This window comes from Danaus plexippus, chromosome 2 (assembly GCF_018135715.1).
Source record: "Danaus plexippus chromosome 2, MEX_DaPlex, whole genome shotgun sequence".
Lineage (NCBI taxonomy): Eukaryota > Metazoa > Arthropoda > Insecta > Lepidoptera > Nymphalidae > Danaus > Danaus plexippus.
In genome coordinates this window covers 5,274,994-5,298,247 of record NC_083537.1, presented here as the reverse complement: position 1 = coordinate 5,298,247, position 23,254 = coordinate 5,274,994, and the positions used below count along the sequence as shown (strand labels likewise).

At 32.4% G+C, this 23,254-nt stretch overlaps 1 protein-coding gene across 1 annotated transcript; it reads right to left on the bottom strand.

The window, feature by feature from the left end:
* Positions 1-1,009: 1,009 nt before the first annotated feature.
* Positions 1,010-23,253, bottom strand: LOC116779465 (collagen alpha-1(IV) chain). Its single transcript, XM_032673758.2, has 15 exons — positions 23,115-23,253; positions 9,555-9,740; positions 9,408-9,452; positions 9,035-9,319; positions 8,704-8,952; positions 7,757-8,540; positions 7,283-7,543; positions 6,743-6,965; positions 6,082-6,197; positions 4,996-5,396; positions 2,720-4,790; positions 2,259-2,436; positions 2,070-2,184; positions 1,772-1,992; positions 1,010-1,686 (listed from the first exon to the last, which is right to left on the bottom strand). Exons 1-15 carry the CDS (start codon positions 23,202-23,204, stop codon positions 1,530-1,532), a joined length of 5,382 nt encoding a protein of 1,793 aa, XP_032529649.2. The 5' UTR covers positions 23,205-23,253; the 3' UTR covers positions 1,010-1,529.
* Between the last annotated feature and the right edge of the window lies 1 nt (position 23,254).

Below are 23,254 nucleotides of genomic sequence, written 5' to 3'. Positions count from 1 at the left end.
TTTTTTGGGAACGAGGACAAAGATTGCTTTCCCGAAGGACTCCGGGATTTGCTTCCTTGACCAGATTTTATCGTTTTATCGTATATATTTCTAAGATGTTTACGAACCGATGGACATTTTTTAAATACTATAATATGGGATACCATCGGGTCCTGGTGCAGATTTAGACGAATTTTTTTTAAATATGATAATCTATTTCCTCTATCGTTGGTGGAATGCCGTGGAAGTCGACGCGAGGAATTTCAGGTTTTTGTCCGTCCGGATCCCTATATATTTTGAAACTATTGGGCACTTCAAGATGCTTTTAAAATGGTCGTAAATTTGGTCGTTGGCTTTCCGCGTTCTTTCTTAAAAATGGTTTTCGAGTACTCAAAGGGGTTTTTATCGAAATCTGTTTTGCCCGGTCAAAAATATTGTGATATTCCGCGCCGTTTGCGCCATTATTCCTTGAATTAATTTAAGAATTGATCTTAACGCCCTACGTAGTTCATAACTAAGGTTATTGTAGCCTAAGGCCTTGGCTATACGTAGATTTTTTATTAATTCCAGTTTTTTCCTCCTCATTTTACTATTTTACATTTACATATTAAGTCATTATCATTGAATTTTGTAAAATATACTTGGTAATCCATATGCTATGGATTACCCTCGTTGCCCACCAATATCTTTATAAGGTGTTGTTGTAATCTTTGCTAATATTAGAATATTTTGTATACTCGACTTAATATATGTTAATGCTTCTGAGTTTTCTAGAAATTATATAGACACTACAAAAAAATTGGTATCGATAAAGATTACTTTTATAATTGCCGTGTATTATTATATTCGAAAAAAAAATACTTTAAGGTAAGAGTTAAAAGCCATTTTACTTTAGGAAAAAAATATGCATAACATGAAAGGATATAAAATATGACATGACTTTTGTTTCATAGAAAAGTTTGTATTTCAAGAACTTGATGTTTTATGAATATGAAAAGGGTTCAGTATGTATAACGAAATATACATTACATAAGTTTATATTTAAGTTTTATTATATTTATATCTATTTACAGTATTGCTGAGGGATCGGGAACTTAAAACATATTAAAAATATTTCTTTTTCACGTTTCTAGACCTATACTAAGTGTCGATAACAAAAGTTTTTTTTTTAAAGAAAGAAACAAAATCAACATTAATTACAATTTTATCCACAATATTTCACAGACAATCTCTATTTTTGGTGACATTAACAAATCAATCAATATTGGAGAAAATAGATTTAATAATAAAATTCGTTGTTATAGTTTTGTCGTCTTGTTATCATGTCTATAGTAATCATATATATGTATGTAAATATAATAAAATAAAATCGTTAAATTCCTTAAAAAGAGGGCGCTCCATTACATATAGTATTAAACAAAGCTCACTTAAGCCTTAATTTAAAAATTAAATATCTAATTACTTTGACTACTTGTATAAATTTTAATTAAGTGACACTACACATAGAAGTAAGTTATGTTGGCAGTGATATTAATTATGGCACTATGGTTTCAATGGCGGCGTCTCCCCCGGTACCTCGCAGGGTAGCGAGGCCGAAGCCGGTTAAGAGGTCGGTTGACGGGGCGTCGTACTACTGCGTTAGGTACAGCCTCCACTGTGCCTGCGCTATACGACCTCTGTGGTTGACGTCGCATACATACGGCGCACCTGCACAATAATATTTGTAAATGAAAAAAATACTCGCCATTATAATATTTTAATTACTGATTAATATAAATATTATACTACGTACCTGCTGACTCTAGAAACTTTATTTTGTTTCAGTGTTTCTTGAATAGGTGTTTCAAACATTTTGTTGTCATCAATTGTTGATAACCAATATGAAACCGCGGTTGCGAAAAAGTTGCAACGGCCGAGTCCGTTACATTCTATGAATGGTCGCGTTCTGAATTCCCGAAGGCAGGATCCCGGTGATATGAGACTTTGACCTGCCGCATCAGCTCCAGCGGTATGCTGATACAAAGATAATTAAGCATAATCACTAATATCTAAAAAGTTTACAGTCATTTATATCAACCTTTTGTTCTTACCATAAGGAAACTATAACCTATCCATAATTCATCCCAACCATCTGGACAAGTTGGTATGGAGCTGCTTTGGCTATGAATAGCAATGGATCGTGTTGATGTCTCGCACACTTGACACCTAAAAATATGTTATATCATAAGTAAATAAGAATACTTTTCAAGTCTCTTTTTTATAAATTCAAATGACTTTACCTGGATATGTATGATCCAACGTCAGTTGCTGGAATTGGGGTCATTCCGCTTGGCATTGGTTCTGGTGTTGATAGCCAAAAACTGTAGTCTTCGCGTTGGGCGAAATCACAAACATTGTTTATGTTACAGAACATATAAGGCATTGTTGAAAATCTTCGAAGACAACTTCCAGGTGCACCTAATATAAACAGTATAAATTTTAAAATTAGTGTTTGAGAAGCAAATTAATTATGGTTAATTGAAATGACCCTTGTTTTAACATCAGCATATTTTAAAATTGGTATTTTGTATAACCATAGCCTGGTTTTTATTAGCAAAAAAGTTACTAACTATATCTAAGCTATTATGAAAATAGGGGATTTTGAAACTGTGTAAAGATTTTAAAAATATATAAATTAGATTACAAAGAACTGAAAAATATAACAGATTTTTTTTATATTTCATTTCATTTAACAACTTACCTAAATCTTGTCCATGGGCCTTAGAATTTGCAACTATATGAAGTAAGGAGAATCCTTCCCATAAAGGTGTAGTTCCAGAGGGGCATTCGGGAATGAGATGAGTCTGTGAATGTACTGTAAAATAGAATCCTCTTGATTTAGGAATTGGTGGAGGAGGTGCTGGTAATCCAGGAAGACCAGGCAAACCACGGATTCCATCAAAACCAATTTCTCCTTTGATACCCATGAACCCTTGTCCACCTTGTTTGCCTAGCAAACCTTCAGGACCAATATCTCCAATATCACCTCTTTCACCTTTGAATCCAGGAATGCCATTTTCTCCGAAATTTCCGGGAGCTCCTGCACGACCAGGTTGCCCATCAAATCCAGGAGGACCTATATCACCAATTGGCCCGGGCTCAACATCTGATGGAAGTATTTCATCTCCTCTATCACCTTTCATTCCCTTAGCACCTGAATATCCATTAAGTCCTTCATAGCCTTCGTCACCTCTTTCTCCTTTCATTCCCATTGGGCCTTGATATCCTTTCAAACCTGCCAGTCCCAAATCTCCAGCTTCTCCTTTTATCCCTTTCAAGCCATAAAACCCTGATATACCAGGATTTCCTGTTTCACCCTTAGGGCTTATAGCATAGCCAGGTTCACCAATGTCACCAGTTAATCCTTTTAGTCCCGGATTTCCTTGTAATCCTGTTGAACCAGGCTTACCAGAAATGCCCCTTAGCCCGGGTCGACCAGTTGCTCCCTTATACCCTTTTGGTCCACTAAAAATGAGCCCTGGTTGACCAGGTGCTCCTTCAGGACCATTAATACCAAACTCTCCCGGAGCACCCTTTTGACCCATGGGACCTGGCCAACCTGGTAATCCGTCAATTCCAGATTTGCCTTGTTCTCCTGGCTCAGGGTTGATGCCATCTAGACCTGGTAAACCTGGAGGTCCCATTACTCCTAAAGAACCCTTAGGACCTGGAAGTCCATCATCACCAAATTCTCCTTGTAAGCCTACATCGCCTTGTTCTCCTTTGTGGCCTTTTAATCCTGGAAATCCAGGTTCACCCATTTCGCCTTTAGCCCCTTTTAGTCCCTCCATTCCGATATCTCCCATATCCCCTTTGGTGGCTGGTAAATAAATACTGGGTCCAATATCTCCTGACATTCCTTTGGCGCCAGATGGACCCCTTTCACCAACCAAGCCTCGCAAGCCTACGTCACCGGGATATCCTGGTGAACCCATTCTACCTGGTTCACCCTCAAATCCTGTATCACCTTTCGGACCCTGTAAACCTGGCAATCCTTTGTGCCCTGAAGGTCCTTTGGCACCATCAAATCCTATTCGTCCAGGTAAACCAGATAAACCTGGAAAACCTTCGTCTCCTATTTCACCAGCAATACCCTCGAAACCGTAATCTCCTTGGAATCCTTTTAAACCCTTTTCCCCTACTCTTCCAGGAATGCCATCATCACCTCGGAATCCTTTTGTACCATTAAGGCCTCTTAAATTTAATCCTGGGTTGCCGATGTCACCTCTTAAACCTTTTAAACCAGTTTGCCCTGGTCTTCCTGGCATTCCATTAAAACCCATGTCTCCAGACATGCCTTTCATTCCTATGGAGGCGTTTTCTCCCTGCATTCCTTTATCACCAACAACTCCATCGTAACCTCTCTCTCCTTTAGGACCTGGAGGTCCACCTAAACCGTCTGCTCCCGGTAAACCAATATCACCACGTATTCCTTTTTGACCAATTATGCCCAGGGGACCTTCTTTACCAGGTAAACCATCATAACCACGAAGACCAGTTTCACCTCGGTCTCCCGTTTCGCCACTCAGGCCAGGTTGACCCATAAGTCCGGGTCGCCCTCTTCTGCCCGTAAGACCACGTTCACCAGTCCAGCCACGATTTCCCATTCGACCAGCTTCTCCTTTCATCCCTTTAGGACCAACATCCCCTTGCAAGCCATTGTAGCCCTGTAGTCCTGGTTCACCGATTAATCCTATAGAACCCAGTCGTCCGGGTTGACCTGGCATACCAGGTGCACCCTGTATAATGTTTCCTGACATTCCTTTTCGTCCCTAAAAACGTTTTTAGTTAGAAATCCTAATAATTTATGCATATTGTATTATTTATTACATCTTGTTTTAATTATTTATTACCGAATATTTAAGTGTAATATTCGAATAGTTGAATGGTAATATTTACCGCAAAAAAGAAACAATAAATAGAAATAAACTTATAGAATATTATAAAATATCAGAATGGTTAAATCTCCATACTTACTGGTGGTCCTACGGGTCCAGGTGGACCCACATCACCAGGTAAACCTGGTTCCCCTTTAGGTCCCATCAAACCTGCTCTTCCGGGGTTTCCAGCATAACCAGGTTCACCTACATCACCATAATCCCCGGCCATACCATCGAAACCTCTTTCTCCGTAAATAATTGCGTACCCAACTTCTCCCCGACTTCCTTTCTTGCCTTTAAGTGCATCAAATCCCACAGGACCCCTAAGACCTGGACCTCCAGGTTCTCCGTAGGGACCTATATCTCCTTTGTCTCCGGGAAAACCTCTAGCACCTCTTTCTCCTTGTTTAGAAACACCAGGTAGACCAATATCCCCTCGTTCTCCTGGAAGTCCTTCGTATCCAATATCACCAGAATCTCCTTTAATTCCTTGCAAACCTAAAAAAAATAAGAATTTGCATTTGTAGTTGTCGTAATTGTACTTGTTAAAATGACAAATCAATTTGTTTCTCGCCAGTCATAAAATAATTCGTTGTTCTTAAAATGGATATAATTCAAAAATTCATAAGGAATAAAAAAGTATTGCAGGAAATCAAATAAATACATCTTCTTATAATCAGTTGACAGTAATGTATTTCATTAGGAATAATCATATTACGAGATATACATATGAATTAGTAAAATGTCATGCTATTATGTTTTTTATACTGAAATAGCTGCTTTATGACAATTTGATATTTCTCAGTTCAAAACTTTGAATATGCTAACAATGATTATTTAATATAAGTAAAATAAAAATAGACCTTTTTGGTGAATATAATGATTAAGATATAATAATTTTATTAACGAGGTTTAAAATTGTTATATTTTAAACACATATACTTGTATTTTTAATAACATTCAAGTTCTTGTAAGTTGGTCATTATTAAAAATAGTTATTCATTGTATTAGGTAAATTACTTAATATTTATAACAATAAGCGAGTATGGTGAGATATACGAATATGATATTCAAATTTTGTTGTGTGATAGATTTTTTATTTCATAACAATATTGTTTAATTTAAAATTACAAAAACTAAAATTAACGGAAGTAAATTTAGCTCAATTTTAATAATTTTGTACCTTCTGGACCCATCGGTCCCGGTTCCCCTTTTTCTCCTTTAGCATTTATTCCGAAACCAAGGGCTTCTCCGGCATCACCCTTTAGACCATCATCTCCGGGTTCTCCGAGTTGTCCCCTATTTGAAGAAATAAAAATATTATTGAATCCGAAATACTCGAAAGTTTTCCTGACTTATATTAGGTACCATGTGCTCTCCCACCTCATCTTATACTATACATAACAATAATTATTGCCTTACTATATTTGCAAATATTATATAAATACCAATTATAAATAGGTATTATTACATATTAATTTTAAAAGATAACGATGGGTATTAATGAAATTAAAAATGTATAATTAAACAGAAAAACAAATAATGAAGTAAATATTTTAGTTTCCAACATTTTTTGTGAATATAAGGTCAAATGCGAATAAGAATATTTCTTCATATGTAATATTTAGACTGCAAAATTATTTTTTCTTATAAAAATATTAAGTGTTTGAAAAGTACTCTATTAAGTTTTATTATCAGTTTAAAGTATCGAATGTAGCAGGACTTCAAAGGGCACACTTAATTGTTTTTATTACTACTGAAGTTTGTGGATCGAAGTTTTGCCGATTGTAAACAAAAATACAGCAAATATTTAAATATGATATGTAGAATTATATAAAACTCACTTAATTCCTTTATCTCCTCGTTGTCCAAATAGAAATTGTATAGGAACATCGGCATGTTCACCAGGCATTCCTGGTACGCCGTCTCGACCTTTTAATCCATCCCTTCCATCAGGACCAGGGAAACCATCCTCACCAGCCATACCTTTGGAACCTTTCCAGCCATTTTCTCCTCGAAGCCCAGGAAAACCTGGATCTCCACGAAGACCAGGATCCCCAATAAAACCTACAAAGTAATAGGTGTTATATAACAAATTTCAAATACCCATCAGTGCAATGTTGATCTAAATTTAATGGTTTTTGGTCTTAATTATATAAAAAAAATTATATTTCAAATATGGCGTCATTTTTTTTAGACATGAATACTATATTTGGTGTAATTAGAAGGATGTAACTTGGTACATGTTATTGTAATGCTATCTATAATAAGTATGTAAAAAAAACTATTTTTAAAAATCACATAACAAATTATTTAAAAAAAACGGATTTATATTTTTTGTATTAATTTATTATATAAAAATAAATAAGTATGTTTTTACGTGCCTGGTTCACCACGAGGTCCACGTTCAGCTATTATTAAGGAAAGAGGAGGCTGTATAAGTCGTCCCTTCTCTCCTTGTAGACCAGGACGGCCAGTCATTCCGGGCGGACCAGTAATGCCCTTCGGACCTTTTGATCCAGGTAAACCTGGTGATCCACTTTCTCCTTTTAACCCACGCTGGCCACGATCTCCTTCAGGGCCAGGATATCCTTTTTGACCTTTAAAACCTTCATCTCCTCTCTTTCCCTTCATACCTGGTAAACCTAAAATAAAATAATTTAGTACAATTATAAGAACAGTTAAATTCTATGTTAAACGTAATAAATACATTTTAAATATGATATAGTAGAAATATATAAGTAAAGTGAGTATAAATAGTTATTCAAAATGTTGTAATAACATAAGGACATTTATTTCGCATAAAGTATGATTTATTGGATATTGTTCGTTAAGATTAATGTTTGTGATAAGCTTACCTGATGGACAGTATGGACAGTCGTCACCACGTTCTCCTTTTGGACCTAAAAATCCAGGTCTTCCAGGTGTTCCACTATCACCAACGACTCCAGGACGTCCTGGAGGACCATCCTCCCCTGGTGGACCAACACCGTGAACACCTCGACCTGGATACCCGGGCAGGCCCATGAAACCGAAGTCCCCTCTGTCTCCTCTTATACCAGGTCTGCCATCTAATCCCGGTGTACCTTCTTCACCCTCGGGGCCTCTTACAGCTGAGCCTTTAAAACCTTTTGGTCCTAATACTCCCTGTGGACCTGGGTAGCCCATAGGACCTCGAGGTCCAGGTAAGCCCTTAAAACCGTCATTTCCTGGTTCTCCTTTTTCTGAACTTCCTGGCGGTCCTTGACGTCCAGCTATTCCTTTCGGTCCCGGAAGACCTGGTGGACCTTGAATTCCAGGCAAACCTCTGGTTCCATCTGCACCTGGAGGTCCTGGAGGTCCTGGATAACCTACAGGACCTTGTGGACCGTTTGAACCTGGCAGAAGTGGTTCATTAAGTCGTTCGTCGTATATTCCTTTCTCTCCTTGAGGTCCCTGAACTCCCGGCATTCCAGGTCTTCCGTCTTCTCCTCTTGCTCCCGGCTCTCCGTCTTCTCCATCTAGCCCAGCATATCCTGGCCAGCCTTTATCACCTTTTGGTCCAAGAGGCCCTTTGCGTCCACGATGTCCAGGTTTACCTCTAGGGCCGTCTATTCCTTGATCGCCTTTGTAACCTTGGTCTCCGTTAAGTCCATTTGGCCCCTATTAGATAAAACATATGTAGATTGATAGATATAGATAAGATAAAAGATTGATAAAAAAAGATGATAGCAGATAGACTACTAAGAGATTATGGTTGGAATTTAAATATTTTATAACATTATGGTATGAAAGTTTTTATTTATTTTATTAGTTTTTAACTTACTGGAGGACCCATAGAGCCAGTGTCTCCTTTAACACCTTTGACGCCCTGTGTACCCGCAAATCCTTTGTCACCCCTGTTTCCCTTGGCTAATATCGTAACATTTTCTTGAAGATGATCAATATAGATAACTTTCGCTGGCCTCCCTGATTCGCCAACTTCCCCTTGATCTCCCTTTTCACCTTGAGGCCCCACAACGTCGTCGCCGAGATCTCCTCTATATCCCGGTTCTCCTCGGTACCCCATAGGTCCCTACGTAGAGGAAATTATTATATACGTTATATTTCTCATTGGATTATATAACATAATTTTACGTTATTGTTATAATAAGTACCTGATCACCAACTTCTCCCGGCATACCACTATCACCTCGCCATCCAATAGGCCCTCTTGGTCCTTGTAAGCCAGGTCGTCCACTATCACCTTGATCTCCCTTCGCTCCTCTTGAATTAACACCACCCTCTCCTGCTAACCCTTGTGTTCCTTTTTCACCATAGGGACCTGGTAACCCTCTATCACCAGGTATACCTTGGGGGCCAGGAGGACCCATAATACCATCAATACCACTGCATCCATCAAGACCAGCAATACCTCTCACACCTTCTAAACCAGTGGGTCCCTTAAAGAATTTATAAAGAAAATGTTAATACATGCATGATAATCAGTTAATTATAATTTTGTATGTTTAATGACATTAAACTTCAAACCTGAGGTCCAGTGAATCCCCTCGGTCCGTATGGGCCATCTACACCCTGAAAAAAAAAATATAAAAATAGAAATAAACAAAGAATATTTAAGAATAAATAAATATTTCAAGCATATTTTGATATTAATCTTATTTTGTCGTAGGTTACCCTTTCTCCTTTGTCACCCGAGATACCCTTCTCGCCCCAGTCCCCTGGTTCACCAGGGGGTCCCATGGGTCCATCAGGTCCATCCTCTCCATAGTCGCCTTGGGGTCCGGGTATTCCTGGAGAACCAATGTCACCTCGATCTCCTTTGAGACCAGCACAATCACATACGGTCTGATTGCATACAACCTGCATACATTTTAAATGTTAACCATTAAGCTTGTTATAAGATGGCATTAATAATTGTACTGAATGAAGTTATTTTAAATAATAACAATAAATCAAATTAATAGAAAATTTTTTTCGTTAGATATATGACAATATATTACGTCTTATTTAGTCTTTGCAATTTATATTACACTTTTTTATTATAGTTGTATATTGAAACACTATAGATTTTTTAAGACACATTGTCATATACTTAGTCTGGCTATAAATGCTGCTCCAATTAAAATTAAACAAAATATTACTTTTAAAACTGAAATCTGTACTTTTTATGTGATTGTTCATTGTCTTTTCTTATTTTCGTGCCAATGTATAAAAAAATATTTTGCGATATAAAAATTGAGTGGGATAAAAGACGGAATCGTTATGATTGCTTTACATAAATGTATTTGGCTCCATACGTAGTTATTTTTAATATCCTCAATATATAAAAAGTCTTATGTTTGTGTATTTTACATTCCATTAAGTATCAGTCTCTTAAACTCCTATGTTTGTGACAGAAATAATCTTAGCGTTCACATAGAGTTCGTAGAAAAAGACAATGTCCTCTTCGAAAGCTAAAGATTTTATATCGGGAAATGAAAATTGCATCTAGAACCATGTTCATGTTCTGTATTTTAAAATATCACTTAGGACTTGCAGATTATAAGAGACATAATTGTCATTTCTTAATTGATAATTTAATTAAGAATACGCTTGTAAAATCAAAACACCTATTACTATTCAGAATAATTGTGCCAAAATTTTAGAAATAATTTAACAAACCCGTACTTATGCTGTAAGTTTTAAATAGGCTTTCAATTAGTCCATAGAGCACAACGTTTGATTTATCCTACTTTAGTTAAGACTTGATGGTGTGTTGTCTATGAAAGAATGATTGCACAATATTTTTGTGAGAAAAGTTTCAAGACAACGACACAAGTTTATCTAGTTAAAATTCTTGAAAAGATAGTTTAGCTGCTCAACAACAACATGTGCAATAACCAAGAATGATCCTTTCAGCAACACCCTGCGCCTAGTCATAAAGCTCGGTCCACGCGATCTTGGTTAGGACCGAAAGTTCGGGACTTCATAAAAGCTGAAAACTGACCGTCATTTATTCCTGATCTCAATTCATTGCATAAAGACTTGGTATACACGCAATGAAAATTTGGAGTACCTAAAAGGTTGAAGCATCGAGTCAGTACATTGGCATCGAGTTTCATAAAAAAAATTGCCCGCTGCTATTTGAAAAGCTTTTCATTTTTTAAATGATCATATTAAAGGGTTAAAGTATAGGATTTAAGTTATAAATATTAGGTACAATAAAAAAATCTTTTTAAATAAAATTATGGTTAACCAAATACATTGATATTTTAAGATAAATAACCTATTGATTTATAATATTTTTTGTTTAATAATAGAGAAGCAATAAATTATTGTCTGGACACTTATTATATAAATTATAGTCTTTCAGTATTTGTTTCTTAAAGTATTTTATCTGTAACAAATAGTCCGTGTAACAAATAGTCCGTTTAACAAATAGGCCACAATAGACGATCATTTAATTTGCCGGGCAATATGCAAAAATATATTTTAAGTGGTTTATTGAGACAATGCCTTATTGTTTATTATAAATAGCGATGATAATAACTGAATCACAAACAAATTGTGTAATGATGATTTGTACTCATGAGCACAATGTTCTGTCTCTCATTTATATGTTCAAGGTATAAAATAATTTATTTGAAACGCAATGACAACGATGGTGAAAAAGCACACATAAATTTAATCAAGCGATCCGTTTAGACTAATATTCAGGTTCTTTATAGATTGTTATAGAAGAGAATGACCCGTGAGTCGTGATCGTGTTGTGTTACATCAAAGCAAAGGTCAATCCAGTATGGTATTTGCCGAATAAACAGAAATCTATAATAAACAACAGTACGCGTTCTTACAATATTATATACATGTGTATATTTGATAGAATTTATGATTAGGAATATGTTTTATATTAAATTTATAATACTCAATAGTATTGATAAATAATTCTTGATTTAAATCGAACTAATATATTTTCGGATAGACTAGGCGGATTTTATTATTTTAAAACTTACTTTTCAGCAACGGTGATCACGGGCAGACGAGATGTGAATGTCTCATGTGAGACGTCGGGATTATGTCGTTTTATGTTTTTATCCGAAAATATATTAGTTTCATTTAAATGAATAAAACTCGCGAAAGTCTTAGATCTCATTAAATAATTCTTGACTTTATAAAATTTTCACAATTAACACAGTCCTGGATAAATTGAATATAAAAGTAAGGTTTATACGGATATTGTTATATACAATTAATAGTTAACCTGTCCACCACTTAGATGTACATAAGTTTAAAATATTATTTCAATAGTATAATATAATACATACATACATATCGTAAATGGTGGACGATAAATAAATATACCCACTTTAGTCTCTACTAGTAAGTTTTTAAATATATATCGTTTAAAATTCATTGGGAATGAGATGTGTTTGTGTCTACAAAACATGGCTCTGATTCATATAGAATGAATGGTTAACACATCATTTGTCACTACCTGAAAAAACGTCAACCAAGATGGAATACTAACAACTATTTCTATTCCGTTAATATTTTTTATATCTGTTTCCATCATTTAACAAACAATCAAGAATTTACTGAGTATAAAGTATAAACGTGCCTTATCAATAAGACCTCTGACATACATTCCGTTAAAGCTAGTATAAGATCGTTGCACTTCCTACTTAAACCATTTTTTTATCCTATTTTATAAGGCAATTGTAACAATATGCCAAATTTTATTATTCTGCCTCTTTCTTTTTGTTATAATGATAAGTTATGGTTTGGATTTTATATTGCTTTATGATATTTGGCGATTTAATGGTTCAGAGTTTGCAAAACGATTTGTTACCGGGCAAACTGCGTGGGCGAGTTACTGCATCCGGCCGTGTGCTTCCTGGCTGTGCTTATAGGCTAGTATATATAATTTTTCCATGTCACAATATAAATGCAATCATAGTGATTTATATTTTTATTGTGTTACTAACGGCTTTATTTTTTATATTATACTATATTATGAGTATTTTCTTCAGTGCATTATGATAACGCATAATGTCGGGTTAAAAGAAATATTTAGTGTTTTATTTATTAAACAGAATATTTCTAAGACACATCGAAAACATGCCATAAATATTTGAAATGTAATTCAGTACTTTGATCAACATTCTCGCAAGTGAATTTAGACGCGAAAAACACTTAGCAATTCCCAATATGGTGACGGATCGTGTTAATTACGTACTAGAATATTATGTAGCTAGCTTTATTGCTTCAAGTGTAATCTTCTTTCAACGAAATGTAATACGATAGTTTAAATTATAACATTATTTAACGAGGTATTATACAAACATGTGTAATTTCTATAATGGAATATTTAATATTTTTTTGGAAATTATTTCAGATTTGTCCAATTTTCAACATTTTTATTAGTACCATGAAGCTTCCTAACAAAATTCTCAAAAATATATATTATTTCCAGTTCTCCAATTTCAGATAATTTGAAAATTATAAAACATTTTTATAATATCGCATGGAACTTTTTCGTTACACGAGCATTAAGTCTTTGCGCAGTAACAAAAAAAAAAGTCTCCTCTTTTTGAAGCAATCTTCCTTTACTTGCTTTTTTAAAACTATTTATAGAGTTTAAGTGAGATGTTACATGCATATTTATTTATAATGACTATTAATTAATGTGCTTAAAGAAGTCATTTTATAAATAATTTATTTATAAACTGACTTTTTTGAATCTGTATCATTGAGGGCTAGGAATATACATTTATTAGATTTTATGAAAGAATTTTAAGGAAAATATTTACATCTTACTTTACTCCGTTTCGTTTTTAAACCCGGATATTTTAAGTAATATTTAAATATGTATATTAATAAATTTATAGATATTTTTTGATCTAAACGTTACAGTAAGCTTTCATAAAGGTAATATAAAGAGCAATACAGACTATTTGGCAAACTCTCATATTTACAGTAGCATGTGCTTGCCTATTATGGAAGACACCTGAAAAGCATGACATTTTTTCTACCCTTCCCAACTGTAAGGAAACTTTTGGAAGGATTATATTTTTAACATGTGTGTGAAATATAATAGACATATAGAAGTTTATTATTCCTCATTTCAAATGTGTTATTTAAAATAATATATAATTTTTAAATTTTGCTTTAAAATAAAACAAACAATTTTAAAATAGGTCTTCGGATCCCGAAACAGAAAGACTCAGAAGATATCAACAAAATTTAATTGATCTAACACTCGAATATAGTTACTTTTTCATATGATATGTGATGATGCAATGCGATGTTCCTAACCAAAATTTTGATTGTCGATGACGGCAGCGTTAGGTATTACAGTAGCTGGTGATTATAGAGCGTGTGACTCATTAGTTGCAATTCAAGGAACGGGCTGGATAAACAATCATTGCAGTGTCCCAAGCGATAACGGCCATTCGCACATCCCGCAGCGTCCGCTCTTCCCCGCCCCCTTCAGCCCACCAGCGACCGTCAACACCACGTGTATTGTCCATAAGGAAACACATTTTATTACAATTAAAACCAACTCGGCAACAACCTAATATGCTAATTCTTTGCTATCATAAAGCACAAAGCTTTTCATCACAACAGCGATTGCTCTATAATTATGTATGACCTCCAACACTCAACATGACTGGTGTTTTTTTTTATTATTTATCTTATTATAATATCAAATGACATTATAGATTTTTAAAGAACAGTTTCGCTGACAATGTGTCTATAAAACTATAGACGTTTGCGTACTGTTTGTTCTTACAAAAGCTTTCACTCTATTTAATGGTCTTTTTCGTTAAAATGAATTAAACTGAAAAAAGAATGACGATTATATGTAGTAGTTTTTGATATTTTATATGGTTAGTGTGAATATATCTATTTAAGAGTTTCTAGACTTAACTTTTTCTACACGATAGATATAATATTAAAGCATAATTATTAACGCAATAAGACATTTTATGTATGTCAAATGTTGAAAAATGGAGCAACTCTTTGGGATTTACGAGCAATTTGCTGGAATCTGGTGACCCCGACAACTCATAAACGTGTTCCCGATACACCTCGATCGTTGTTCACTTTATAGTTCATAAATATAACTATGACTTATTAAACAGCGTACCGTAATAATTATTTCTGTAATGTTTTGCTGATTATTTCTTACAGCGGTTACACTATAAGAATTAAGAAGTAAGCCATTTAGATATGAGAATTAATATTTCCCGATAAATATATTTAATTTTTATTATTATTATTACTTGTTGTTTTGTTGCAAGTATCGATATGTTATGAATTTTTATTTATTTATTGAGGTCTTTAAATAGATCACTTATCAAGTCATTGCACGATTCAAGCTATTGAGCATTATAACTGTTACTTTTTAAACAGTTTGTTGTAATATTAATTATGGAAATGGTTTTTTCATCCTTATATTCCTGAAACTTAAGTATAGTGAAGAGAGGACACATTCTATCTGTTTTTACTGTGTGTTTACTTGCAAATTGTGTGTAAACATAAGACAAGTTTCCTGTATTATTTATAGTTTATCTTCAGATCTTAGAAATCTTTTCATCTAATCTGCTTTGCTGTCAACGAATATTGTGCTAAAATTAGACTAGAATTACTGCAGTACATTCAACTGGTTTTTGTTACCGCACTGAAACTATTGACCTACATTGCTTTACTGGAAGTAAGTAATAATTTTCAGTGTAACGTTCTGTACCATAAAATACGTTTGTGAGAAACTCGTAATGCATTGGACTTGGATATGCAATGGGTGCAATGACTCTTTTGAAATCTATATAAAAAATCTATACAATATATATATCTATATAATATATAAAAATCTATACAAAATCTATATAAAATATCTTTTATATAATATGAAACTATAGTCTCATCTTAGCTTGAGACCACATACAAACTGTTTTTCATGATGCTTCATAGGATATTGTTCTAATATAAATTTATAAAGCTCTTTCATCCTGTTAGTTTACAATAATAAAACATCTATGTATGCACGATAACTTTCAGGTTTCATGTCTCAGATACGAGTATACATGAACTTACAATATAAATAAAGTGTTATTGCTAGAATCGATATAAAAATTGAGAAACATACTTCCTCTGGAGTTCAATGTACTGTGATGTGTCCCACGTCATGATGATAAAACATCCATCGACTCATAAATTGCGCCGTGCATTGACTGGACAACTCACCCCGGAATAAAATAATATATACATTTATTTAAGCCACTTATATTAAATTAATTTGTATAAAAAAAATTTAAAGCTTTTATTAATCATTGAATTTGAAAATTTCTCCGGAGAAATAATGAGATTATTATTCAAATATAAAAGTTTGTTTCGGTTACATGAAAGTATACTATATTTTTTACATATTCAAACTCATTAACGGAATAAGAGTAAATAGGGGAAAATGATCATTATTTATTTACAATAATCTACAAAATCTTTGGATTTAAACTGTAAAAGTGATTTATAACTAAAATAACAAAACCATGAATAAAAGAGGGATGTCTTTTTATAGGTTTTGAAGATAACATGAATGTGTACATATATAATTTACGGTAGAGACGCCACATGTGTCGTTATATCATCTTAAAAAATATCAAATATTCAATAAAACCAATGTTATATTGTTAGTAACCAACAATAATTTGTTACAAGAGGCTGATTTTATAATTGAAAAATATATTTCAGAACGTCCGCCCAAAAAATGAACCGGGTCATGTGATATAAGGTTCATGTGAACTGTACAATGGTTGTACGTTTATATCGTTATTTCGGCAGTAATTGCAAAAAATGTTTTATATATCTAACGACAAGTTGATAGCAGTTTCCCGTCGTTTTGATAAGAGATCCTGCCGTTTATGAGGTGACCTCGTTACGAAAACTTCGCCATTGGAAGCTGATTTTGACCTATTTTATAATTAGTCGCTTCTCCTTGTATCACTCGTCATTCTATTTTGTTCATAAATTTAATGCAATATATATATCAGATGTAAACATCCGTAAGGGTGGATAAAATTCTATTGCAAACTTGCTATTAAAATGTAATACAATGATACCTTCATAATTTAATTTTCATAGAACATTTAAATATTTGAATGTTTCAGAGCTTAACCCTATTTGATAGTTCTCTTTAATATCTTTGTTTTTATAAACCATACTTCATACAAAATTAATTTAATATATTGAACTTATAAAAATGACTGTAGCCATTACAACTCATTATAACAATTATAACTTTTAATGGTAGTCCAAAAGAGTTAGCTTTGAAAACGAATCAAATTAAACATATATATATTTTTTCTTTTTAAAAGTTTTTCAATCCAAAATTTTTCAAGTATTGTGTTTTAAAAGGTTCAATATTTCATTTGAACTATCACCGAACCATAATTTAAAATATTTTATATAGTGTCTGCAATTCTATTTGTTCCACCATAATATAAACAACTATATAAAAACTTTGAATACTGTAAAAAATATTCTTTTTGTTTCATTCATCATTATTGTAATTGTCGAGACAAAATAATTTTGCTTAATTATCACAAAAGACGCGAATATATTGGACACATAAAACTGATTAAGTTTTCTTAAAAGAGCAAATTTATCTAAGGTTATCAACTTTAAAAATATTGGGAATTAGTTTAATTACTAGCTTGATAAGATAACAGCACCAGTGATTATTACGTTTAAATATAAACAGTTTAACGTATTTTATAGAATTTAAAATCTCGGATTGGAATTGTAATTTTTATTAATATTACAGTGATTCCTTCGTTCCCTTTCCTTCCTTTCCTCTCCTTCGTCCTGATAAATCATCCAAAATTTCATTAACTTAAATTAGTCACCGTATAGTTTTAATATACATAAAGTAACAGAATATTGCTAGTAAACGTTTTTATGAACGAAGGAAGAATAGAACTATGGTCGTTTTTCTTTTTTGTCATTGAAGCTTTTTAAAGAATTTTATTTTCTTAAAGCAAAAATAATAATATAACTTTTAATAAAAGAAAAGCATATTAATTCAATTATTACAAAGTTAGTAATGAAAAATATTGTCAAATAAAAGTTGGTACTAAACTGGATTACTTAATTCATAGTTTACGAATAGATGATGTTGTAATATATATGCATGTGTCTTCATACAAGAAATGATAGGTATTTTATTTTATTATTTATATCAATAAAAAATATAACGTGTTTTTTTAGGTCACGAGGCTACTCAGTGATAACTTCGTTGCTAGTTAGTCGCGGGTATAAAAATCAAATGATAATAGGGCGGCAAAGGTTACAGTAACATCAGATTGTCAAATTTAATAACTGTTTAATATCTACGTACATATAAAACATCCGTATATTTTTTTTTATTTACTTTATCGCCGTGTCGAAGACCAAATACGATATGAAAAATATATTCCACATTTTCGTAGCATAATTTCAGGTCATTGAGACCTTATTAAAGCTTTATTTTTTAGACGAAATGAATGAAACTTGACAATACAAGATGTCGTGCCTAAATTCTAGTGTTTTAATTAATTTTTATGTTAATTATGAATGTCTTAATAATAGTGATTTATCTACTTCCTTCATATTATGTGTCGTAAATTATTTGTTTGTTTTATAGTTATCGTTGGCAAGTTTTGAATTTTCCTATTATTTACGTTCAAGACAATCGAATTCATGTATTACTCCTAAATAAGAGGGACAACACAGTTAAGATTAAAATTTGGTCAAAGGTTAAGGCTACTAGTGAGCTATATTAAGAAGTGACCTATTTGAAATTTTATCGCTAATTGTTACACTGACGTCATTAAACTCTAAAATATATTACAACTCATCGAAAAATCCAGCATCCAACACTTTCATCAGAATTATCTAATTTCTGTTACCAAGAATTAATTTAAAAAAAATTTAATTGGCTTGAATTACCTTTCCATGACATTTTGTAATGTAATTTAGACTTTGTTGTCCATGGTAAAATATGTATGGTAGTTAGCTTATGATTCCTTTCGACTATGTTTTGGTGTGAACTTAAAACATTATTTATTAGGACAGCTTTATTCCATAATAAAGAAATATAGAAAAACTGTTTAAAGAAAAACGATGTTTTTCTTATTCGAAACCTTTATAATCTTGTTGTAATTTTATACAAGTTGTTATTAAATTTTGATATTATGAGAAATCCACTGAGAAATTTGGGTTTAAAATCCAACCATAACTACCTCAATTTTAAAAAGGGGTTAAAAATATATTTCTCTAATATATATGTATGTATCTTCAATGACAAACGTATACTGCTGCAAATAGGTTTAAATATTAAGTAATCATTTTATATTACATAGCATTATATTTTGTATATTAGAACATATCTTACTACCTACTTATAATATTTATAATAATATATTACTTCAATTATACATATTTTGCTTTTGAATTAAATGTGATAAATTATATAAAATTAACAAAGATAATAAAGTTACGTTATTCGTAGCCACAGATAGCCTTTTTTATATATTTATCTTATCACTGGAGTCGACAACAGTCACACTGTTGTTCTGATCTTTAAAATGTATAATTGGGAGGTGAACGATACAGCGGATGTGTGGTGATGTAAGATCAAAAGAATCAACTTAATAGTAAAAAGAACTATATAGCTAACTTTTGTCATATTATTTTTGTATGAAATGGTGTTACTTTTACTAAATATTTATATTTTCATAATAGTATCTATTAATCCGAAATAGATGTGGGATAGTCACAACAAAAATGATATAAGAATAATCTTAAATCCCTTTTTTAAACCAATTAAGCATGTACAAATCTTTAGTATGTGTTTTGTAAAATATTCTTATACAAGTAGAAGATAAGAAAGCGAGTGAAGTTAATATAGAACAGAAGCTTATTTCAATATAAGATGTAATAAATGGTACATGAAAAGGTCTAAACCGTTTTTTTTTAGTTAAAGTTAAAAGCTTGTCGAGTAAATTACTACTAATATTACTACAAGTTTTGCATCGTCGAACTAAATACGTATTGTTTGTAGTTTTCATTCTAAGATTATGTTAATATTATCATATGAGTATATAAATGTAATTGACGTTGAAAACTTTCGGTTCGGGCCTTGTTGTATCGTGGCATGCTGCGGTTACATGACGAATTGACTGAAACTCACAAGCTTTGAAACAATTTAATTATTTGAAAAACACTACGTAAATAGTTATTATTCAAATTAAAAAATTAATAAATTTTATGAATTGTTATCTTATAGTTTTGTCAGTTTTAAAAAAACATTTAAAACGAAAAATAAATTACCCTTGAATGTTTTATATTATTCACATCTCGTCGCCCGTTATCATGGTTGCTCCAAAGTAATCAAAACGTCGGGAGTATGTAATTTTAAAAATAATAAAATAACGGGTAGTAATCCGAAAATATTAGTTTCATTTAAGTTTTATATTAATAGATTGTGAAGTTAAAGAAAAGAAAAGGAAAAATACGCAAATAGGTAGAGAAGTAAACAATACCATGTGTTTGAAACAAGAGTTAAGAGCTTAATGCTCTTAACGACATTAACAGTAACAAAAAGTTCATTTCTATAAATATGTTGACGTTAAGAAAATATTTTTTTAATTGAAAAAGAAATAATAATAAAGCGCGCTTAAATATAATTTATGTTGTCTAATGAGTTCTTACGTCGGACCCTAGCTCAAATTTTATGAAAAAACTTTTACCGAAAATTAAAAAAAATATAAAAGTTTTAAAACCCATTTTTGGATCACAAAAGTATTTAGATCTAACTTATCCTGTAGGTCATGACAAGTGTGTTTTACAGTTTAAACAAAGGAACGGATTTTGTTTTACAAAGGCTTTGTCATTGATTTCAAAAAATAAACAATTTCGATGTGATGATGTGATGTATATATAATTCCCTCATGACATTGTTGTCGAGAGGTCAACTAAGTAACACAGATCATATATAAAAAGCTTTGAAACCCGCCAATGTTCACTCTGAATTTCGCAATAATATAATGAAGCTTGTTGCCTTTAATATATAACTATATAATATATATGCATATATATCGCAACCTTTTATCACTATCTTGTTATAAATAAACCGATTGTTTAGTATAACTTCTTTTGGTTGGATTACAAAAGTTTTGCATAAGAACAAACAGGCTATGGGGGACTCAAAATTTTCTTCCTCATGTTTTTCACCAAAAAAACCCTTTAACATTGTGTTAAACCTATCATCATCATCATCAGCCTATCGGAGCCCACTGCTGTGCAAAGACCTTTTCTCACAAGGAGAAGGTTATAATTTAAAGTTATAAGTCCAGGTTTCCTCAATATATTTTCTTTTGCCGTCAGTCAGTGGTGTCTAAATATTCTTAAAAAGTAAATACTCGGAAAAATCACATTGGTACTTGCCAGGTTTCGAACCCGAGCCCTCAAGCACGAGAGGCGGGCCTTTAGCTTCCAGGCCACTATGACCACTACATAAACCTACATCACATAAAATTTTGATTTTTTATTGTAAATCTTATAAAGAATATAATTACTTTTTTTTATTAAATACTAGCAATGTTGAGCTAATATTCGAATCAAGATTCTAAAATAATAAGAATATAGACTTCAAAAGCATCTAAGGGGCGAACTTCATGAGATTACAAGCATGAATCCAATCTGTGTGGATGACTTTTTATTTCAAATTTGAAATCTAATTGAAATATTTAAGTGACAAAAGAAACTCCTTAATAACGACCACTTATTATTTCACTTCGTCTGAAGATTTATTTTTATAGTAAAATCTAAATGTTTGTGCTAAAAAAAATCAAGTATTTGGACTATAAACTCCATAGACATTAGTCAAATTCACCATTTACCTAAAAGTTCGTTAAATAAGCTGTGAAACAATTGTGAATGTGAATCAGTTATAAAAAGTCTAAACACTCTGCAGATTTTTTTTAAAGTAAATAAGTTTTTGTAGTTCAAAATAATATTCTTTGACGCTAAAGTATTTTCTATTCGGTGGGAAAGAGAGATCTAAAAGAAAAAGTTTTATTTTTTATAATACATTCTCTTTTTAATTTTTTATTTTTTATTAAGAAGCACGTAATTACTTCTTTACATTTGTAATTGTAGATTACACGAACAGATAAGTAGATTAAGATAAATGTAGGACAGTATATAAAATATATTAAGCCAGCTGAGAACTAAAATTGTAAAGAGTACAACGATAAGAAAAAAAAATGGCTATAAATTTCTTAAAATAGAGTGGCGAATTAATTCTATAACGAAAATATATTTGAACATTTTTAACGACACTTTATGTCATATTATTTATTTATGTCAGCGATTTACATTGTATTGTACAGAAAATATTATAAATTATGCTTGTTTCATTGTCTATACTTCTATATATACATTTCGAAAGGCCTACGAAACGATTTACTACAAAAAAACTATTTAGACCATAAGGGCTTAGAACGAGAAATCCTAGGAAAAATGTTATGGTTTTATTACGTTATCTTTTGTGTTAATATCAGTTATTCAACAATTTCATCAAAATCCAACGGTCTTAATCCAAGTGTAAAGCTTAAAGTAACATATATTGTCATCAATGAGCTTATTGCTTATTCATAACAAATTCATGTGACACAATGTAGAATATAATACAAGTATCATGCAGTATACTTGGTGTTATTTTCGAAGGTTATCAAACTAGCAGTTTGATGATACAAGTAGTAACTCGTATCCTTTTTGTGGCATAGACAAATTTGATAATGCAATAACGTCAGCGTATTACAATTCTCATTATTTTGTGTCAGTTATTTTAATTAATTAATAATTTAACAACAAAAAATAATTCTTCCCCACATAAGAATTGTTTAGAAAGAACTGTTACTTCGACTTTGCATTTAGACGTTCGTTTTGAAATATTTTTTTTTATAAACATATTTAATGTTTCATTCATTCGGTTAGATTGTTTGAAGTTATCAGAAAACTCGTATGTTAAAATAACATATATTTTCATACATGAATCAGCTTAGAAACATGTAAAAAGTTTTAAGTATTGTTTCAAATGAAGTTAGCAGGATTCGTTATTCGATCGTTTGTTCAAGTTCAAGATCTCGTTGAAGTCTTTTCAATGATCAATTCTTGGTTAGTTCTTAGAGTAGAAGTTACAGAGGCACTTACAGCAGATACAGGAGCCGAAATCCTGGAGAGAAGGAGGAGAACGGGCACAAGGTGTACAGCGAGGAGGCGCGCACGCGCCGGGCCCGACATGGCTGCGCCGCACTACTGGTCGCGCGCCCTCACACACAGGGACGAGCGCA